This window comes from Littorina saxatilis, linkage group LG6 (genome assembly GCF_037325665.1).
Source record: "Littorina saxatilis isolate snail1 linkage group LG6, US_GU_Lsax_2.0, whole genome shotgun sequence".
NCBI lineage: Eukaryota > Metazoa > Mollusca > Gastropoda > Littorinimorpha > Littorinidae > Littorina > Littorina saxatilis.
In genome coordinates, this window is record NC_090250.1 from 42,162,163 (window position 1) to 42,185,859 (window position 23,697).

Sequence of the window (23,697 nt, forward strand, 5' to 3'; positions counted from 1 at the left end):
AAGTCCATTCAATTTTCTGCACAGGTATGACAACCGTCTTTTCAACAAAATGGTTGAGTATCTGCAGGCATACACACATGCACGCATGCATGCATGCATGCATGCATGCACGCATACATGCACACACACACATACACTCACACACATACACAAGCACTCACTCACACACTGTGACACACATGCACAAGCACTCACTCACACACACACACACACACACACCCACACGCACACGCACACGCACATGCACACGCACACGCACACACACACACACACACACACACACACACACACACACACACACACACACCCACTTGACATGCACAATTTCTATTCCTTAATGTAAACTCCTGAAGGAACAGCGATGAGAACATCTTGTTTTAATGTCTATTTACTTACAGTGGATCGTATATACTCTGGGTTTGAAATAAAATTAAGTGGCCTAAATCTCTTCTGTCATCACTGTCCATCACTGTTTAGCTGCGGGCGGGGATGTAGCTCAGTCGGTAGCGCGCTGGATTTGTATCCAGTTGGCCGCTGTCAGCGTGAGTTCGTCCCCACGTTCGGCGAGAGATTTATTTCTCAGAGTCAACTTTGTGTGCAGACTCTCCTCGGTGTCCAAAAACCCCCGTGTGTACACGCAAGCACAAGACCAAGTGCACACGAAAAAGATCCTGTAATCCATGTCAGAGTTCGGTGGGTTATAGAAACACGAAAATACCCAGCATGCTTCCTCCGAAAGCGGCGTATGGCTGCCTAAATGGCGGGGTAAAAACGGTCATACACGTAAAAGCCGTGGGAGTTTCAGCCCATGAACGAACAAACAAACTGTTTAGCTGCAAACACTTGACAAGGAATAGACGTCTGCAAGAATTATGCCTCTGTAGCCACACATGGCCAGTCAGCAACACAGACAAAAATCCCTTGGCCTTAATTACTAGCTTTTACCTTTGAGCCAATGACTTCCAATAGTGCAGTGACACTCCTGGGGAAACGGCCAATGCTCTTTCCCACTGAAACAGATGAAAGAAGAAAGATCTCAATCAACACCAGAAAAGTTCTTAATCACCACACCAGGACAGACAATATATTCCCAAACAGGTAGTATGAGGCAGGAACGGGGCAGGCTTACAAGCAGTTGTGCATAAAACAAGTGTTTCGCACACTAGAAAGTGTGGAGTGCATTATGCCACAAGCCTCTCAAGAGAATTTGGCTGATTAATTCCTACTGCAAGTTCAAAGTAGAGCATCAGAATAACAAGAAGTGCAACTGCTAATACGACTCACTTTGGTCAAACGTAACCTGAATCAGAGACGCATGTACACAGGCCAGCTGTACATCCGAATATTGCTCATCTCTAGGACTCACTGATTACTCAGGTGAGTACAAAAAAAACACACACAAAAAATATCAAAATACCAGAAATGAAGCCAGCAACTAAGAGACGTATGGAGTCGATCACCTTTCCCTCGATATCTTGTTTCATAGGTTCTCCGATACAAAAGTAACATAACCAATGCATAGTTTTACATATCATTACTACTCCTTACTTATTAACTTGACAACAGGAATTGTTTGTTCAGAACCAGAGTTGGTACATGCAAAGAAATACTGGTCTGGTGAATGAATTCCCAGAACGTTATCCTTTGCACATGCAGTACTGACCTCTCCCAGATCTACCATGAGTTCACAGTAGCGCTGGATGTTGCCAATCCTGATATGTATCTTGGCGGCTTCCCTCAGCTGTTCTTCCTTGGTGGGCTGACCAATGGCCGAGACAAACTTGGACATCTTCACCATCTCCAACTCTTGTGCCTCTGACTGCATCAAAACAGATTTATTACAATATCATTATGCGTCAGGAATTTTTTTTTTAAAGTAATCTGTGTTTTTGTCAAACATACAGAAACGGTTTAGTTAACCCATGAAAATACTTCCTCAGATCAAGCTGTTTAAATAACCTGGGTTCTATCCACAAGATATCAAACAGATGCAATTTATTGCTATAGAATAGAATACACATTTACTGAATATCAATGCAATCACAATGGTAATCTATATAAGATAGCAATCTAAAATTTAGTAACAGTTTGCAGTAGAGTTTGATCTCACATCAAATTCGACAGATTTCTTTTAACAACTGTGACGGGAATGCCGTCAACACGATAAAGTTTGCAGCAGCAAAGGCAGTCCAGAATAGAATCTGGATTGTCATTGCAAATGCCAGCTTTTCCCCGTATGTCATAATGCATGAGAATGATGTAGTTAGGATTTCCGCAAGGAATGAGTTGTAGTTTCGATATGGGCGATGGCCGCCATGTTGTTTTATCAGCAAGTTAGATGCTGGGAATAAGATGAAAAGTTAACAAACCTGTTATTGTAGCGTTAGTTGAATAGTTGAACGTTTTAAGCAGTAGGAGAAGTTATAATAAATATGTTCCCGGGTCATTAGAGCCCGTTTTAATGCTCGGTAGGAGACACGATCGGCTTAGCGACCGACGTAAGTTGTGTTCTATCGAACAACGGTCTGACGACCGGAGCAGATGAAATGTTGATCTAATGGGCGATTAAAGCTCTTTTGAATAGAATAAAATTGTAGAGCAAGCAAGTGTGTTGAAATGTTAATGAAACGATGTCTGCGGACATCGTAATTGTAGGGAAAGTAGGGATAATGAGGGATTATATTTTACTGCGGATGAGTCCGCGAGAGAGTCGGCCATTGTTGCTAATTTAGCCAATGCGAAACATCAGGACATTATTTTAGAGTTGCTAGGAAAGAAGAGGTATAAAAGACCGGAGCGAAGAAAGGACGTTAGGTTTTGCAGGATAAATTTGACAGAGTAGGGTAAATTGCTAGCAGTAAAGAATCTTGAGATTCTCTTTCATCTAAATAGGCAGAGTAGGAGTACGATTAGCTACAACGGAAGATCATCACCACTCGGGCCAGTCGAATTGTCTGGTTCCGAGCGATCCAAAAGATAGACTAGGAGAAAAATCGTTGTAGATAGATAGAAGCTAAACCAAATCGGACCGGGTAGGTCCGACAAATTTAGATAGTTAGGCGACAGTAAACCTAGTGGACGTACATGTGCGTTGGTTAAACCCATTGCAGTCGGGTTCGGACATCGCCTTGTACGTTCCTAAATAGGAGTAGCACTTTGAGAATAGGGACAAAAAATATCGTTGACGAGATAAGGGCCGAGGCCTGGGTCTCCCAAAGATCAAACATTGGCACTAAGAAGTCTCAGACTATCCATTTGATAAAATCTTTAGCCTGGTGAGGAAAGAACTGTTCTTCCGTTTGCAGCCAGGAAAAATAAGTAGCATCCTCATGGAAATTCTAGACACCCAACTTTAGCTAGTTAGGGAACAAACATATCCTGTATGGGATCAAAGATTAGTTAGTTAGGCGTCAGACTGCAGAACCTCACTTTAGATAGATTCGGGGGTTGGGAGAATAGGTATTTTAGATAACCTCTTACTTGAACGAAAGCGTGTGCCTGTAAGGTGAATTTTGTATCATGTAATTTGTATTTGACTTACCATTTTGTGCTGGTCGTTTGACCGTTTTGATAAATAAACCTGCTCGAAATATTACGACACATGTGTGGACTCCATTGATGTTTGATCGATGTTCAAGTTGATTGAGTTCCTGTTCAGTTCATAGAATTAATTGTTGACCAGTCAAGCCGGAATCTTAGGAAAAGCGAAGAGATAGCAATAGACTAGGGTTAGATTTGCATTGCACTAGGAGATAGGGAAAAACACAACGCGAGGTAACATCATAAAAGAAAAATAACATCAACTGCATGCACTAGTCTGCAACGCTGGGCAGAGAGAAACATATAGGTAAATTTATCTCTCTCTGTTCCTCTTTACAACTTTTACTAGTTCTCGCCGGCAAGTAGCTTAGAAACAACAACGTAGAATAAGCAGTAGAATTAGGAGAACTGCCACAGATGGCGCCGTGACCATAGGATAGAATTTTGACTGGTCAAAAAGGGTCAGAATTGGACCAAGAACGAAATTTTAGAACAAACATTATTTTTCTTAGGTCTTTTTAGGTAGAATAGTTGAAATTGTTACATAGAAAGAAAAAGGAACACAATGTAACTTGAAAGCCGGAATCTTAGGAAAAGCGAAGAGATAGCAATAGACTAGGGTTAGATTTGCATTGCACTAGGAGATAGGAAAAAAAACACAACGCGAGGTAACATCATAAAAGAAAAATAACATCAACTGCATGCACTAGTCTGCAACGCTGGGCAGAGAGAAACATATAGGTAAATTTATCTCTCTCTGTTCCTCTTTACAACTTTTACTAGTTCTCGCCGACAAGTAGCTTAGAAACAACAACGTAGAATAAGCTGTAGAATTAGGAGAACTGCCACACAACAACAAGAACAATTAACAAGAAGAACAAGAACAATTAACCCTTACGCTGGTTGTCGCGACATATGTCGCGCTACTTTACGTATACCGTCACCTGGTTGTCGCGACATATGTCGTGGGGCTGTGTCAGTCTGTTTGGTCGGTTCCGATTACCTCCCATGGATGCGAAAACCTATCCTTAGATCTGTATTCACTGGAAATAAGGTCAGTTGGGCCCTGAACCTGTAGATCCAAGTTCTGAAGCACATTTGAGTAGGCGAGTGTCAAAAATACAGGGCACCCAGCTGAGCTGTTGCACATGCTCCAAAATGGCTGCTCCCATAGATCCACGGCGTGATCGCAATGTTTTTCAAGACTTTTTTGATGATTTCTTCGCCGATCCCGATCTTGACGAAGTAGGGGAAGAAGCCTTTTACATTGATTTACAAGATGTAATGCTCGTTGGGGACATTATGGACCTAGATCAGGCCCCAAACAACAGAGACTTCGAAGCAGACGTTCAAGAAGGTTGGAGTAGTGAGTGGGGGGAAGGGGCTACTGTCAACATGCCGTTTGATCGTGAAACTGTTTTGAATGTCGGCGAAGATTTTCCAGAAAACCCACAGCCCTTGGTTTTTTTCCGACTGTTTGTTGGTGATGAAATGATCGATCTGTTAGTCGAACAAACGAATGACTACGCTCAATGAAAAATTGACGCTGGAAATCTAAAGCCACACTCACGGTAAGCCTTTCGTCATCGATTTTTGCTCTCTCTCTGTGTCTCCTGCAAACATGTTTTCTTCCGTTTCTTTCTTCTTCCTTTTTGTCCAGGTGAAAAGTTTGTTTTTACTGAAAAACGATATTAGACTATTGATATGAAAGTAGTTTCTGTTCATGTGTGAGTGCTCAAGCAGAAGTGTGTGTCTGGGTTGGCGTGTCAGTGTGTGTGTAGATCTGTGTTCGGGTCGGGCCCGGCCACGAGTTGTTTGTGTGGGGCAACAGAATAATAGACTGTGACTGTGGTTATTATTGGAAGAAGAAAAAGAATGAACTATGACTGGTTACTATTAGAAGAAGAAGATTGACAAGCAGAATGCAGTCGTCAACTGGGTCAGGGATCTATAGTTAGATCTATGACTGGATGAAGTGTTTATAAGTGTGTTATGTTTGTTTGTTGGTGTGTGTGTGTGTGTGTGAGGGGTAAGGGGGTTGTATGTGTCTTTGCACATGCATGTGGATGACTGTGTGCACTGTATGTGGGATAGTTGTGTACGAGTGTGTATGGGGGGGGGGGGGGGAGGTTGTTGGTGTTTATATGTATGTGGGTGAGTGTGTGCACTGTATGTATGATGCCCATGTATGAGAGAGAGAGAGAGTGAGTGTGTTTGTGTGTGTTTTTAAAAAACAATATGAAATAGAACATTTATTATTTCATCTCCATTTTTCAGGCTACACCGCTGGTTACCTGTCACTCTCGACGAGATGAAGGTTTTCCTGTCGCTGGTTATTGCAACAGGCCTGGTCATCAAGCCTACTATTGAAGAGTACTGGAGCCAGGATGAGATCACCTCCACTCCTTTTTTCACAAAGAACATGTCCCTTGTGAGGTTCCAGGCTATTCTCAGCCACTTCCACCTTGTGGACAACACACGGGCCAACCGCGCAGACCCCCTGTACAAGCTACGGCCATTCTTCACACATCTTCGCACGCAATTCGTCGAGGTGTACACCCCAGAGCAAGACATCAGCTTTGACGAGGCGACATGTCCATGGAAGGGTAGACTGCGATTCCGTGTCTACAACCCAGCAAAGCCAGATAAATTTGGCATCAAGCTTTATGAAGCCTGTGAGGCGAAGTCGGGTTATGTCATTTCCATGGACGTCTATCAGGGTTCCACGCCTCGCACAAACTTGTGTGAGGCTCTTCAACTTGATGAAGACTTGGGCACTACCACTCAAGTCGTGCTGGGTCTTCTTGCCTTTGGCGGTCTTTTGGACAAAGGTCACAGAATTTTCATGGACAACTACTACACCAGTCCTGAATTATTCAATGAACTGTACTTGCTCAACACTTACGCCTGTGGTACAGTTCGAACATCCAGACGCGGCATGCCTGAGGCTTTCAAGAAGCAGAAACGAGGAGCTGACACCATCAAGCTGACGCAAGGACAGACCATCTTCCGGCAAGCTGAGCACCTTCTTGCTGTGAAACACCACGACAAGCGTGATGTGCACATGCTGTCTACAGTGCACCTGCCTCAACATTCCAAGCTCGACAAAGTAAATGACAATGGTGACCCCATCTGGAAACCACTCTGCATTGTTGACTACATCAAGAACATGGGCGGGGTGGACACATCTGATCAGGTCATCAAGAACTATTCTGTGTTAAGGAAGACCGTCAAGTGGTGGAGAAAGCTCTTCTTCTATTTATTCACAGTTGCCATGTGCAATGCCTACTTTCTCCACCGCAAGTTTGCTGGTGTGTCCCTGTCGCATCACGAGTTCCGGAAGCTGCTAGTCCGACAGCTGATCTCATCTTCTCCAGAAGCTCCGAAGCCAGTACCAAGAGGAAGGAAAGCAGTCAACCCCCCCAGACGCATGATTGGTACGCACCGGCCAACCTACAACACCGCCACAGTCGGTGCCAAGAGACAGCGTCCACAACGTGACTGTGTGGCTTGCAACCCAGTAAGGCAGAACAGAGCTGGCTTCAAGAGAAAGCAGTCTGCCTATCAGTGTGAACAATGCCAAGTCACTCTGTGTATTCCCCACTGTTTTGAGGTGTACCACACCAGAAGTGACTACCAAAGAGTCCTCGGGCAGCAGATGGGAGCAGCAGAAGGTGGTCCGCGTGATGGTGCTGGTGACAACTTAACTGCTATAATGACATCACCTGTACTCTGCCATTCTGTCGTGCTATGCAGTCTTTCTTGGGACATTGCAAAGATTTAGTTGTTTCTATTTGTTTTTTTGTTGTACGTGTACCTGCAGTTACATGGACAACCAATTGAAACGTTTCTGATGTGAAGGCGATTTTCACCTGGATTCTTACCTGGATAACTCATACCTACAGTTACCAATGAAGATACTGATACTTGTGACTCCTAGTCTGAGATACTGTACTAGTGTGTGATGACTGAATATCCTTTTGTTGGTGACTGTGGAGTAATTTATGATGAACTGCAGCTTCATTCTGAAAAAAAATACCTGTCATCCTTCATTTTCTCCAGGTGCGTCAATTACAGTTTGCTACTGACCCTCCAAAATTGTGTTTGTGTTGTTCCTTGTTCATTTCTGTACAATCTTTATTCAACATGTATTTTTCAAATATGCACACACAAAAAGATAACACATTCTTTAAAATATGACCGATTTTCTTTATTTTTCTCTCTGTTAATTCACCAGTGGCTATGTAACATGTGTTCCGGAATTGCACCAGGGTAAGGGTTAACAAGAACAACAACAACAAGAAATTCCTCCGAGATAGGAAAAACACCCCCGTCCTTACCATTCTCACTGCCACCAACTGAGAAGGCACTGCTAACAAGTGTGGTTAAAATAAGTTGATTGAGTGGACAAAGAGACAGGCGGAGAAAAAGACAAATCAATATAACTCTTTCTGTAACACCTACTGACCGTATTTTTTGTAAAAACCGTCTCATGTATATAATATAAAACATGCTCAGCACGTGTGGATTAAATAGAGCCGAATACCCGGCTTGAGTGGCGCACTGTACGCCGGCTTCGAACCATGGACCCGTCAAGCTTAGGTCCCTTCCAGACTCGTGGAATGGGAACAGCACGAACATGATTCAGGGGCCATAATGCCATTCCTGATCATATCATGTCGAGTCCCATGCTTGTCGACGACGCCCTAGGTACCACATCACAAACAGAACTGTGCAATACACAGGTGTTTTGTACAGACACACTCAAACACACACACACACACACAGAGAAGCCGTATATATATATCTATATCTATTGTATAAATATATAGAGATAGATGAGAGTGTATTTTTCGCGTGGCTATAAATTGATTCGACCTTTGCACTTTTAAAGTGAGGACAACTTACGGGTCCAAGGAAAGCGTTCTGGACACTGCGATGACCTTCTAAAAATAGCCGGTAACAGAACGCCGGGAATATCCGAAAAACCAAAATCCACCAATAACTCCCTAACCGTGTGTTTGACTGGTCCCAATTTTTGTAAGGACCGTCTCAGGAATGTATCGAACCTGTTCACCAAGTTTGGTGACGATCGGTCCGTTCATTCTTGAACTGTAGTTGATCCCCCCAAAAAACCAAAATCCACCAATAACTCCCTAACCGTGTGTTTGACTGGTCCCAATTTTTGTAAGGACCGTCTCAGGAATGTATCGAACCTGTTCACCAAGTTTGGTGACGATCGGTCCGTTCATTCTTGAACTGTAGTTGATCCCCCAAAAAACCAAAATCCACCAATAACTCCCTAACCGTGTGTTTGACTGGTCCCAATTTTTGTAAGGACCGTCTCAGGAATGTATAGAACCTGCTCACCAAGTTTGGTGACGATCGGTCCGTTCATTCTTGAGATCTACTTGCGAACACAAACAAACACACAAACAAACAAACAAACAAACACACAAACAAACAAACAAACAAACACACACACACACAAACAAACAAACACATCGAGTGAAACCTATACACACCCCTATACCGGGGGTGTAAAAACAACAACAACAAAAAGAAAGGTTAAAACAGACAGAGAGAACAGACAAGACAGAGAGAACGGAAGACGCACACAGAAGGATATATAGACATAAAAAATAAAGGAAGACGGAGAGTAACAAAATACGCTTACCGATCGGAACCCGACGAGGTGTGATGAGTGCACTATTCCATTCCTGTATCCTGGTGACAACCGCATGGTGTCCCCGCCAGTTGCCACAGCAACCAGATCCCACAAGTTCTCTGTTCCCATAGGTGGCTGAAAGATGCAGAAAAAGAACCAAATGAATAAAACATTTTTATAGCAGATATATAAAAACAACCTGTGAGGACATGAACAATGGGATAGGGATATATAAATTGTTCACGAACAGACTGACTGCATGAATCCAGGGTGCTCCTTCTCCATCGCTGAAAAAGTGGGGTAGACGTTTCTTGGAATCTAAAGTTCAGCGAAAGTCCGGAAGCATGAGGGCCGGTCTGTGATCAGTCAGTGGTACACTGGCTTTGAAACCATGCAGTTCATAACTATCAGCACTGGTTTAACATTTATTTCAAGGAGTTGACCATGTGCCGAGTCTCTTCCAGGTGTCCAAATACCCCTGTGTGCACCCATGCCTAGGATAAAGATTGCAAGCTTACAACATAAGTCTCAGAACCTTGAAAACAGAAATACGTATCTGCTTACACACACACACACACACAAAACAACAAAAAACAATAACAGTGGAACGCCCTTTTTAAGACGTCTGAAAATCTGAAAAATAAGGTCTTAACAAGAAGGGCAAAGCCCATACGACTCACATGCTTTACACATTTTTCCTACCAAAATACATGTGACCTTGACCCAAGGTCAAGGTCATTCAAGGTCATGCAACACAAAGCTGTTAATTCAAGACATAGGAAGTACAATGGTGCTTATTGGCTCTTTCTACCATGAGATATGGTCACTTTTAGTGGTTCACTACCTTATTTTGGTCACATTTCATAAGGGTCAAAGTGACCTTGACCTTGATCATATGTGACCAAATGTGTTTCATGATGAAAGCATAACATGTGCCCCACATAATTTTTAAGTTTGAAACAGTTATCTTCCATAGTTCAGGGTCAAGGTCACTTCAAAATATGTATACAATCCAACTTTGAAGAGCTCCTGTGACCTTGACCTTGAAGCAAGGTAAACCAAACTGGTATCAAAAGATGGGGCTTACTTTGCCCTATATATCATATATAGGTGAGGTATTGAATCTCAAAAACTTCAGAGAAAATGTGAAAAATGTGAAAAATAGTTGTTTTTTAGGCAACATTTATGGCCCCTGCGACCTTGACCTTGAAGCAAGGTCAAGATGCTATGTATGTTTTTTGGGGCCTTGTCATCATACACCATCTTGCCAAATTTGGTACTGATAGACTGAATAGTGTCCAAGAAATATCCAACGTTAAAGTTTTCCGGACGGACGGACGGACGGACGGACGACTCGGGTGAGTACATAGACTCACTTTTGCTTCGCATGTGAGTCAAAAAGGAGGAAGTCTTACAATGTAGGTAAATTTACAGATGTTAGGAACGAAAAAATGTTAAAAATCAAGGTCTTCAAAAGGTCTTAAGTTGGGGGGTCTTAACTAACAGGTTTTAACTGTACACTGTAAACTCACAGAGAGGAATTTGGAGAAAACGGTGACAGTCTGGGTGTGATGACTGACGTCGGTCACCTTGTCCAACGTGTCTCGCAGTTCTTTGGACACTTTGCCCGTCAGCAGTGGACTCGTGCCCAGACACATGGAGCGATCTGTTCAAAATATGCACTTAGGATACTGTCCTCCAACACAAACATTACAGATTAACCCAGGCTTCTATGCATGCTATGGGCACCCTTCCATCAGAATATATCTGAATAGACGATTTCTGGAAATAACTGTCGGGTTTGTATGAGTGATACCCTTGCATTTGCGCAGACAAACTTTGCCACGTGCTTCCTGTACATGTGTTTGAGACACGCCCTCTCGCTAGTGACTGGCCTGTAATATATGTCACGTGGGAAAGTTTCCCCACTTGACATTATGATTATTTATCCTACATACGTGAGAGAGACACCCGTGAGATAATAATCGTTCAAATCACACGTGTGTATATCATGTAAATGAGGTCATGTCAAGCAAGTCTGGCAGGGACCTGTTTTTCCACTGCGTATGATGCCAAAGTCACCGAGACAAACGTCATTATAGAAACACAAATTGCGCTTGCTAATTACCCTCGATGAATCTTTAGAACTAACACGTCACGCCACACTTTCAGAGTGACGTTTCTTTGCTTTGACGTAATAGATTGCACGAGGCTTTAGAAGAGATCGAGGTTCCAAAACAAGCGTCTTCAATTTAGCTGCCTCGAATGCAGGACATTTTCAGTAAAATACACGTAAGTACAGTATGTAGGATAAACAGAATACTACATGGCTTGCTGTGTCGTACCAGATTTACACTCGTTGCTTTTTGAAATAGTGAACCGTTCGCTTTCGCTCGCAGTTCAATATTTTAAAAAAACAACTCGTGTAAATCTGGTACGACACAGCAAGCCATGTAGTATTCTCTATTTCCCACATGATATTCTAGGCCAGTCACTAGCGAGAGGGCGTGTCTCAAACATGTGTACAGGAAGAACATGGCAAAGTTTGTCTGTCCAAATGCAAGGGTACTCACTCTTTCACAACCCATACAAACCAGACAGAGTTATTTCCCCGAAAATCGTCTATTGGTGCAACAGCCTGAGGGCTTAAAGTGGACAGTAAGAATTGCTGCTAAATTGTTTGAAAATTGCTACCGAAGTGGAACTTTTATGCACCACTGGTCAGATGAACAACCGTCCGGCAGGCCTTGACCGCTCTATTGTTATAAATGGCTACCACTCTATGCAATGCAAATGTCCCTATCTAACAAAACCAACAAAACACAAAAAACAACCAAACAAAAAACACCACAGCAATTGAAAAACTTTTAAAGTCTAAAATAACGTTCATATTAAATCAAAATCATGCTGTCTGTTAGAGCATGGATGACAACAGACCTGGAGTGCCGAGAATTTCAGACAATGGTTTGTGAGCCAGGATGTTCAGTTCCACTGGTTGAACCAATGGTGTGAGTGACCATAGACGCAGTGTGGAATCCCGTGAACAAGACGCCATCAGGAACGGGCGATTAGGATGACATGTTAGCCCTGTGTGAACATACATCGCTGAGGGTTTGTTTGTTTGTTTGTTCGTTCATGGGCTGAAACTCCCACGGCTTTTACGTGTATGACCATTTTTACCCCGCCATTTAGGCAGCCATACGCCGCTTTCGGAGGAAGCATGCTGGGTATTTTCGTGTTTCTATAACCCATCGAACTCTGACATGGATTACAGGATCTTTTTCGTGCGCACTTGGTCTTGTGCTTGCGTGTACACAAGGGGGTGTTCGGACACCGAGGAGAGTCTGCACACAAAGTTGACTCTGAGAAATAAATCTCTCGCCGAACGTGGGGACGAACTCACGCTGGCAGCGGCCAACTGGATACAAATCCAGCGCGCTACCGACTGAGCTACATCCCCGCCCATCGCTGAGGGTAACCATGGAAACAAATACAGTGGAACCCCCCTTTCAAGACCACCACACATTTGAGAAAATTAGGTTTAAAAACGTGGAAGTATTGAAAATGGACATGAATTTACAGAAGCTATGTAGTCAGAACCAGAAATATAAGATCTCAATTCACAACTGCTAAATCAGTTGGTCTAAAATCAATCAATGAAACTTTCTTGTTGTGATCGAGCATTGTCTTTTGATAATTGGTTAAAGTAAACACTTGTTTCTAAAATCCATTTCCTAATTCCTAGTAGTCAACATATTCTATTGAAACATCCATGTAGCTTGACCAGAATAAATTTTTAAATATAAAATATATTAGGTATTTAAATAGTTGTCCCACACTTCCAAGCTTCATTTTTGGGTCATTTCATCATATTCATTAGATGCCTGATCTGAGCATGTTCAGATGAACCTGAGATGACATCAACGGGTTTGAACTACCGACAAACTTGCCCTTGCGAGTACCTCTCGAAAGAGACAACCTGCCCAAAACAACCACTCGGTAGGATCACAGAAGAGTTTTTATTCTATATAATAAACCTTTCCAGTAGCGACCATCTATCTGTAATAACCCCTTTTGCTCAGACCCTTGGGTGGTCGTTAAAGACAGGATCGACTGTATATTAACCAAATACTCCCCCCATAATGCACTTACCATACACATCAGCGCCATGGTCAACAACCACAAAGAGACAGGCGCCGTCCCGGATGTCCCACACTCGTATAGAGCTGTCCCAGCTGCCGGACACCAGGAGGTATGGGACCTCGTAGTTCCAGGTCAGGCCGCGCACTGGTCCCTCGTGTCCCGACAGCTTGCTCACACACTCCTCCTGGGTGTAGTCCCACACACGTACTGTGCTGTTAACACACATGTAGGCACCGTTGTAAAACCAGTGTCTACAGTAAGCATTTCATCAAACCTTTTGAAAGAATGTTTAAGAGCATAAAGAAATATATCAATTCAATGGAGTGGCAGACTCATGATATTTTGGTGTGGTCAGTGCCAACTATTCATGATTCATATCACAAAAAAACTCACCAGTCATCAGAGCCACTGCAGAAAATCCCGTCCCTGAGAGGGGACCAGCGCACATGGAACACTTTGGCTGTGTGACCTGCAACACATACAGTCATTCATAAGATTAAGCCATGAAACACAGGAATGTACATATACTGTTCAAAAAAAGAAACGCATAGCTTGTAATATTTGGTTAATTTAGTTATATGGCTACAAGGATATCCACCAAACTGCAGAAAATGTTTATCTGGTCGTCGACCTTTCGTCCATTGCCACAAGTGAGCTCTGCACGTGACGCATGCGTTATCAGTGGCTACAATGTCAAAATTGCTCATTTGGCATGACCACTCGTCATGCTTCAGTGTAATCTCGTGAAACTCGGGGAATATTGAGCTCTCACCATGTCTTCCAAAACCCATAAAAGCGGATTGTTCGCCACAAAGAAATCAGACAATTCAGCGACGAAAGATGGCCCGATTGAGCAGAGAAGACCGCCAAATTGCATTGGGTCGTTTACAAGCAGGCCAAAGTGAAAGTGCAATCGCCAGGCACTTCCACGTGTCCCAGAGCACCATCAGTAGACTGTGGGTCAGGTTTCAAGCCACTGGCTCCGTTGCTGACTTGCCACGAGCGGGAAGACCAAGGGCGACAACTGCTGCTCACGACCGCTTCATACGGCTCCGCCACCTCCGGAATCGTTTCCTGTCGGCCTCATCTTCTGTCCAGGCTCTCCCCGGGCCACACCGATTATCGGACCAGACCGTGCGGAACCGCCTGCATGAAGCTGGTTTGAGAGCTCGCAGACCTCACAGAGGAGCTGTCCTCACCCGCCGCCATCGCCAGAACCGAGTGCAGTGGGGCAACCAGCACCTTCGCTGGACCGTCCGGAATCACTGGAGACACGTGTGGTTCAGCGACGAGTCCTACTTCCTGCTCCAGCAACATGATGGTCGGAGGAGGGTCTACCGGAGAGTAAACGAACGTTACGCGCCCAACTGTGTGGATGAGGCACCCGTTCATGGTGGTGGAGGTGTCATGGTGTGGGGGGGCGATCAATACCGCTGGAAGGAGCACCCTGGTGCACGTCCAAGGGCGCATAACTGCCCAGCGATACGTGGAGGAAATTCTGCGCCCACACGCCCTTCCTCTTCTGGCTGACCAGGATGCCATATTCCAGCAGGACAACGCTCGCCCGCACACAGCACGACTCACCACCCAGTTCCTCACCGACCACCATGTCCAGGTGCTTCCCTGGCCATCCATGTCGCCAGACATGAACCCGATAGAACACCTCTGGGATGAATTGGACAGACGTGTGCGCAGGCGAGAAGAAGCGCCGGCAAATCACCGCGATCTATTGCAGGCACTTCAGGAGGAGTGGGACACCATCCCACAGCAAGATATCCGGCATCTGATCCAGTCCATGCCCAGAAGGTGCCGGACAGTTGTTGCTGCTCAAGGCAGTCACACCCCCTACTGACTTGACAGCCTCGGCACCCAATCGTATTGATTGACCGATTGATTTGAAGATGCAAATGAACTGTGTGTGCATTCAACTGTGTCCATACCAAATTTCAAACAAATAATCTAAATATTGGATTTTCTGTTAATTTTTTCGAAAAATTAAACAAATTTGGCAAGTAGTAACTATGCGTTTCTTTTTTTGAACAGTATATGTAAAATAGCAGAATAGACATGATACTACATCCGACCAGACCGACGCCAGTGAAAAGCTGTACATGTTGTAGACTAGGAAAAAAATAAATTACATGTTAATGTATGAATGGGCAGCCTAGTACGTTATATTAATGCACTTATTGAGAATTCTTATTGAAAGAGTTCGAAATTTAGAGATACAGCATACTTCCACTAACTCGCGGTCCACTAAATCACGAATTCGGCTATATCGCGGAGACCTCTTGGACCCCGAAAAAACAAGACCGACCTTTAAAAACATTTTTTTTGTTTTTTTGTACAAAATTAGTCACGTAAAGGCCAAAAAATAGTACAGATCATGTAAAAATGTTGTATCATAACCACGCTATCTCTCTCTGGGTCCGATGGCCTTTCATCATGCAGAAAATTGTCATTTCATCTTATCAGTCTCTCTCTCTTTCTCTCCCTCAGTCTCTCCAAATAGTGTTCTACGTGTGTGTGTGTTTTCAGGTTGTGTACATTACAGGTTGATCGAGACTTGCGAACAAAAGAAAAACAAACCTTTCACGCGTGCCCCACTCAGTCAAGAACTTTCATGCCACGATCGGTATCGTCAAATTGGCCATGTGCCTATAGAGGTTAAGTGTCTGACCAGTCAGTATGGCCAGTCAGGCGTGCAGTTAAACACTCGAGTCCAGCTAATTGCGATCTCTGCTAGACGGTCCGGGTGGCCACAGGCGCCAATCAAGTGCTTAAACTGCGCTTCAATCTTCTGCAATCTAGTCAGGCATGCAATTTAACACTCGAGTCCCGCTAATCGCGATCTCAGCTAGACGCCCCGGATTTTCTACAGGCGCCATGAAGTGCTTCAGCTTCTTGCGTTTCCAAACGAAATAAAATATTGTGGTAATTCACCATGGCTTGCGTTCTGTTCATTGTCAGTTAGTGTGTGTGTGTGCAGCAGTGAGTCGCTATACGCGTACAGTGTACGTCTGTGTCTGATTAACTAGTAAGTTTGTGGTGACGTATGAGTCAGAGAAAAAAAAGAAATCGTCATCTGCTAATAAAAGAAAACGTGTCATCGCAGTTAATCTTTTGAGATCTTAGTTACCAACAGAAGCTTCACACTTGCGAGAAACGCAGTAACACATACACATGAACATTGTAGCACAACCACATGCCAGGCGTGCGTGCGCACACGCACACACACACACGCACTCACACGGCAAATACGCCAACGTGACGCTCACAGGCTTTTTGTGACCAACAAGGGAAATAACCGCGTTTTTCTCTGACTCAGAAGAGAACGCGGTTTCTTCCCTTTAATTGGACCCCAAACTGCATCGCGAATCGGATATATCACGATCAAAAATCTTTGGACTCCAAAGACCGCGAGTTAGTGGAAGTCTGCTGTAATATATAGTCAACTTTCACACTAAGCCATTCTGAAGTAACCCAACTAATACACTGAGTTGATAATTCATACATTCACTTAATTATTGTGGGGATGTTTACCTGAGAATGTTTTGATAGGTTGACTGTTGGTTGTGCCCATGTAGAACACTCGCACAATCTTGTCTTCACATCCCGTTACCAGCATTTCTCTGTAAAATCAATACAGTATCTGGTGGGTTTTAGTCGCACCATGTAATTTAGCACATCTTGTAGTGAAGCAAAAAGGATATAAATGTAAAGTCTATTTACAAATACAGTCGAACTCGCTTAAGACGAATCACTGGGGATCGGAAAAAAAGTTTGTCTTAACAAAAATTCGTATTAAGAAAATTGATTGATTTTTTTAAGTCTTGTACATTTTATGGTGTTTCAATTTGTTTCTTTCGCAACTTTCATGCTGCTTCACGTTTAGACAATAAAGTGACATATTCAGTTACATGTTCATGTGTGTCTCATGTTGAGTGATGATTGTTGAGTTTGAGTGAGAGTGAGCACACAGATGTTTCATCCAGTTGTTACGTTTTTGGTCACACACACGCACACACTGACACTGTCCACATTCGCGGTGTTCCTATCATTTGTCCGGAATCACTTACCTTGGCGACGGGTAGCAAACCTTGGCCAATTTAGTTTTTTTTGTTTTGTTGCAACATGATGTTCAAATCCAAATCGATAGCACTGACTGACTGATAAACTATCGCGAACCGGCGAACGCAAACATTGAGAGTGTGGTTTCCCTTGTCCAAGGGAAACCACTCTGGCATCTATATTTTTTGGCAATGGCGTCCGTTCAAAACATTGATGTTTTGTTTTTGGTATTCGCGAAGGAAATAAACGTCAGTCAGTCATTCATGTTCAGTGTCTGAGCTATCAATCACTTTGATTCTAAATTTGAAATTGTTTTGTGAGTACAGTGTAATCAGTTTAACTTTATTCAGTGATCGGTTGAGCAATGGTTCAAGCAGTCGACGCAAGGGAAGACTTTGACACATGTATTCAAACTTATCAAATTCCCATGATATGTCGATCTCGGGACGAGTTTAAAGATTTCGTCATAAGCGTGAGTAAATTACAGACATTATGCATGCTTGGGAATCCAAAAAGTGCTCGTTATAAGCATAAATTTGTTACAAAGAATTCGTTTTAAGCATTTTTTTTAAGCATGAAGAAAGAGGTATTCAGTTGGGAACTTAAAACTAATACGTTATAAGTCAAAATTCGTAACTAGCGTGTTCGTTTTAAGTGGGTTTGACTGTATGAGATAACAGACTGGAAGTTTTCTTCATAAGAAAAAAGTAGCTTATAACAGATCTCAAACCCAGTTAATTTTCTTTTTGCATACATTTTATAGTGATCGATAGAAGATGTGTCAGATGTGTAGGTGACTGCATGTCTTACTTGTTATGAGGGCTCCAGTCTCCCCCATACACAGCTGCAGGATGTTTATACTTGTGGATCAGCTTCCCGTCGACCTGATGTATCATGCTGCACACATTTCAACAAAGACATTTTAACATTTCACACATTCTAGAATTTCTTCTTCTCAGCAACACTCTTCTTCTTCTCTTATGTTCACGATCACTATATTACCCGCTATTACGAGCTAGTCGTGTGACAGAGTTTTCTTGCACACGAGACTGTAGATGTTTCACGACGGCTTTAGCCGGAGTGAAACAGCAGCAGTCGAGTGTGCAAGAACACTCTCTGTCACACGACTAGCTCGTAATGGCGATTATGTCTCACAGCTTCAACAGAGGAGAGAACAAACACGTTTTGCGTACTCACGCTTGATAAACCTAAACACAGGAGCAGCCATTGTGGAGAGATCTACTTTTTGACGAAAGTGAACGAACAACTATGAATGACGTCTCGGTATATGTGAATGACGTCACAGTCATCGTCACAGTCTGTATCTTTTGAAGCATTCCATTCTTCATGACGTCTTTCTGTGTCTGCATCCGCGAAATGTTTGTTCTTTCCGGGGTCTTTGTCATCTATGTTCAGAACTCTGTCCTTCTAGTTTCAGACTAACAGGCCTCCTGAGCGAGCCACTTTCCAAGGGAAGCTAAACTCGCGTATGGAAACAGTACTGTAGTCTGGGATGCCGTTTTCAGTATTCTCAGCGTTGAAGAATTTGTAAAGAGAAGACACGACAACAGCAGGAGAAATAAAAGTCGTGTGTGCATTTTGGGGCTTTTGGAGGGACGATTTCGAGTTTGAATCCGCTCTTGCACATGCTCCAAAGCGTGTAACATACAATCTTGCACACGTTTGCTTTAGTAGTGGCAAAGAAGGAAAGCGTGTGACATACTGCCCTTATCATATTGTACACTAGCTTATGCATTTTCACATTTTGTTACTCAAATATTTTAATGGCATTCCCAAAACAAATTAAGTATGTTTCTAAATCAAGCTATCCAATCCTTTATTTGACTACATGAACATCCATTCTTTTGTTCAGACTCATTTCTTTGCAAACACTTCTAACTTTCTATTGCCTATATCTGAAAACTGCCACTCATGCGCGCTCATGCAATGTTGACTCACCAGTAGCAGCTGGAACCACAGGACATAATGAGTTTGGAATCTTTCTGGCTCCATGATACAGAGAACACTGAATATTCACCATGCTGCAAAATGTGACAAGAATTCAAATCTCAGCATCAAACAGCGACAGTAGCACTTATAAATAATCCACTTATACTAAGAGAAACTGCTAACACCCTGTCAAGACTGAACTAGCACACCAAAAAGCATTTGAATTAAGACTACAGAATGATGCACGCTTTCTTTATTGTTCGACCATAAAAAAGGATCTTCTTCGTTCATGGACTGAAACTCCCACGTTCACTCATGTCTTTGCATGAGTGTGCTTTTACGTGTATGACCGTTTTTACCCCGCCATTCAGGCAGCCATACCCCCGCTTTAGGGGGAAGCATGCTGGGTATGTTTGTGTTTCTATAACCCACCGAACTCTGACATGGATTACAGGATCTTTTCCGTGTGCACTTAATTGGTCTTGTGCTTGCATGGTATACACACGAAGGGGTCAAGGCACTAGCAGGTCTGCACATAAGTTGACCTAGGTGATCGAAAAAATCTCCACCTTTAACCCACCAGGCAGCCGCGGCTGGAACTCGCAACCTGCCGCATAGGAGGCCGATGTCTTATCCACTAGGCCACTGCACCCGTCTTCAAGGATCTGAATTAACCTGACAGTGTTTCCACTATCACAGATAGTATCCGAAAAAAAATATCCCCACCATAATTGTTTGGTACATGGTCAGATTTTTAATTTCAATGAGGGGAGATAGGGGGAGACAAGGGCACACCAAAAAAGTACCAAATACATGCAGCTGAAGAACAAACACAAAATATTTGACAAACGTCAACCCAATGCATGGCCACACTCACATCATGAATGCGTTTGATGACCTTCCCCTTGTCCATGCTCCAGATGAAGATGCCGTTTTTAGCAGTGCAGCCTGCAATGCACCCCAAGTCTGCAGGCGCCCATGACATATGGTATATGATGCCTTCATTGCCTGCTGAGGTAGCAACCTGTGTCACACACATCACATTGTTTAGCCGATGCCACAGGGCTTGAATCGACCCTCTAACAGCCACAATTTCATTTAATTCAATCAAATGGATGAAGCAATACTTTGCAGGCAACAGAAATTCACAGATACGCCACAGTACCATTTCCCATCCATGTTTGCTTGCTGTGTACCTTGTTTGTCTACTTTAAGGGGGGACAGGGTAGGCAAGCACTTTTTTTTTTTTTTTTTGGAAACAGCTTGCTGCTTGTTTGATTTTTGCAAGCAGAATAACCTAATTAAGGGAAACCATTTTAAATTTTGAGTGAAAAGCAATTTTGGGGGGTTTTATTCACCAAAATGTGAGAAAAACGTTATAAAATGTGCTTTTTTTAAAATGTTGCAGTTTGTGAACCAGTGCATGTCTTGATCCAATTTTTCTTCTTTGCAGCAATATGTGTGTGTTTAATAATTCTGTGTATCGAAAAGCATTTCTAAGCAATATATTATTTTAATTTAGCATTTTCAGTTACCGGTTCAGTTTTGATAAGAAAAATACATGAAATCCTAACTGTCAGACTCATAAAAACCCAACCAATGCACTGAACTCTTATTCCATACACAGAACTGATGCTGTAAAACTCATAAACAACATATACAAAAACTGAACAAATCCATCAAGCCTTTCAAAAGTTGCAACATTTTAATTGTAGCGTTTTGTCTGAAAATTACATTCAGAGAAAACAGCATTTTAAAGATTTGAACCAGTACATAAAAAAACCAGTAGCACAGTGCACCCTGAATTCATATGTTTTTATCAGAATGACCACTTTACTATGTAGGGAAAAGGATTTGACAATCAAATTATCAGGATTTTTTTTATATACATCATATGAAAACAGCCATCTTTGTTTGTACCGATATGAAAACATGAATCAGAACCAAACTGTCAGACTCATAAAAACCCAACCAATGCACTTAACTCTTATTCCATACACAAAACTGACGCTTTACAAATCATAAACAACATAAACAAAAATGAAACAAATCCATCAAGCCATTCAAAAGTTGCAACATTTTAATTACAGATGTTTGTCTGAAAATTACATTCAGAGAAAACAGCATTTGAAAGATTCCAACCAGTACCTCAAACTAGTAGCACAGTGCAGCCTGAATTGATATGTTTTTTATAAGAATAACCACTTTACTATGATGGGGAAATGATTTGACGATCAAATTATCCAGACTTTTTTTAAAAAATCATTTGAAAACTCATCTATGTTAGTGCAGATATGAATCAAAACGAAACTGTCGGACTCATAAAAACACAAGGAATCCACTGTATTCTTATTCCATGCACAGAAATGGTGCTTCACAAATCATAAACAACATATACAAAATTGGAACAAATCCATCTTGCCATTCAAAAGTTACAACATTTTAATTACCACATTTTGTCTCAAATTACATGTAGAGAAAACAGCATGTAAAAGAGTCTCACTAGTACCCCGGTAAACTAGTACCACAGTAGAGCTTGAATTAATGGGGTGGTTTTTTTTTTAACCAGAATAACACTTTAACTATGAAGGGGAAATGATTTGATAATCAAATTATCAGATTTTTTTTATTTAAAAAAAAAATTATATGAAAACATTAAAAAAAGTCAATTATCTGTGTTTGTGCTGATATGAAAATATTGATCAGAACCAAACTGTCAGACTCATAAAAACCCAACGGATGCACCGATTTCTTATTCCATTGCATAGAAATGATGCTTTACAAATCATCAACAACATTACATAATTATATATACACAAATGGAACAAAGCTATCAAGCCATTCAAAAGTTGCAACATTTTAATTACAGTATTTCTGTGCTCAATCCTAACACTGCAGCAAATTTCTGTAAAGCTGAATGTCCCTTTCCATGTACCAACTTGGTCATACGCGGATTATTTAAAATGCAACTTTACCACCCGAAGCGTTGCAAACACCGGGAGAAGAGTAAACAACTGCAGACTTGAATGGACACTCATATGCACTCCAGATGCAGGGCCTGTGCAAATCCTTGGGCTGATGCATCACCTTCTTTCATAATCAGACTGCTATCAGACAAGCATTCAGTACAGGATATAAACCTTTCAGCAATAGATTGAGCTGATCAATGTTGACAAAAGCCCAACACATGTCAGCGGAGTGACGTTGCACAGTACCAGTATCCATATCTGCTTGTGATGGGTCAGAAGATGGCAAAGTATCTGTATCTTCTTATGGTTGGTCAGAAGATGGCAAAGCTGATGTTTCTGCTGTGGAGGGGGGTAGTTCCGGTTTAGCAAACTTTTCCATCAGGTCAATCTTTCTCCTCGCTGCCACCACAGGAGGACTGGCTCTCCCCTTGCTCCAACCTAATAAATACACAAAAACTGATTTAATATTTGATACAACTGTCCATGGTTTTTGTTTGTAATAAGCTGCAAATTTTAAGACTCAATATAAACGTCAACAAGTGCTTGTACTTTATTTTGCAAATGACCATGTTACATGGGGTGTACCTCAACTTTTTGGCTAGGCTGGTAAATCAGAAATCCCAATCAGCCCCCAACCACTGAACCAGGCGGGTTTTCTTACAACCACCTCAGCGGCTCGTACCCACATATGTCGGTTGACGAACACACACACACACACACACACACACACACACACAAAAGACATTCATTAATTGGCCCCTATCACAAAATGTACATGTCAAGTTTACTATGGGATTTGAGTAACCACACAATCACATACACACAGGAACTAATACTGAAACTAGCTGAATTATTTTCTTTCTTTCTTTCTTTCTTTTCATATTTTTCTTTTAAAATTAATTTATTTCATCACACTTGCTATGTATTTGCTTGTTTCTTGTCTGTTGTCTGTTTTGTGTGTGTGTGTGTGTGTGTTCTGTGTGTGTGTATACATTTTCAGATTTCCTAAACCTAGCACTGTTTGCAGGTGATCTTTATGCTTTTGATTCATGAGTTGCATCCCCAGTCCTTTAGTTTAACTCTTTTTTTTTTCTTTGGTGAAGTAAATTGGATCTATTTTTTTTATTCCTTAGTTAATGGAAAAGATTTGACAACAATATTGCTGTCAATGATAGGTTGGTCAGCCATGCTGGTGTAAACCAATCCTTTAGAATTAGAGAACGCTCTCTAGTAGGGTACTTATTTTCCTACGGTCAATGACCAGAAACAGAAACTGTGTCAGTCGTACATCGCTCAGATGCTGCTTCTCAGTTTGACCCCAGACAAAGAATACTGATGACATGTTACACCATAGTA

General features: G+C 42.3%; 2 protein-coding genes across 4 annotated transcripts in view; one reads left to right on the forward strand and one right to left on the reverse strand.

Moving 5' to 3' along the window:
* The window catches only part of LOC138969256 (WD repeat-containing protein 17-like), a 76,393-nt gene that overhangs the window by 20,909 nt on the left and 31,787 nt on the right, over positions 1-23,697 (reverse strand). For all 3 annotated transcript variants that reach the window (XM_070342004.1, XM_070342003.1, XM_070342002.1), the window contains exons 7-17: positions 20,250-20,396; positions 19,382-19,464; positions 18,233-18,319; positions 16,895-16,983; positions 13,745-13,820; positions 13,361-13,563; positions 12,146-12,295; positions 10,741-10,874; positions 9,218-9,343; positions 1,664-1,819; positions 946-1,010 (exon numbers count right to left, since the gene is read on the reverse strand). In XM_070342004.1, the coding sequence (XP_070198105.1) occupies positions 946-1,010; positions 1,664-1,819; positions 9,218-9,343; positions 10,741-10,874; positions 12,146-12,295; positions 13,361-13,563; positions 13,745-13,820; positions 16,895-16,983; positions 18,233-18,319; positions 19,382-19,464; positions 20,250-20,396 (1,316 nt within the window). The remainder of the gene's footprint in view (positions 1-945; positions 1,011-1,663; positions 1,820-9,217; positions 9,344-10,740; positions 10,875-12,145; positions 12,296-13,360; positions 13,564-13,744; positions 13,821-16,894; positions 16,984-18,232; positions 18,320-19,381; positions 19,465-20,249; positions 20,397-23,697) is intronic.
* Positions 3,937-7,952, forward strand: LOC138969257 (piggyBac transposable element-derived protein 4-like). The gene is made up of 2 exons (XM_070342005.1): positions 3,937-5,111; positions 5,818-7,952. Exon 2 carries the CDS (start codon positions 5,852-5,854, stop codon positions 7,322-7,324), a length of 1,473 nt encoding a protein of 490 aa, XP_070198106.1. The 5' UTR covers positions 3,937-5,111; positions 5,818-5,851; the 3' UTR covers positions 7,325-7,952.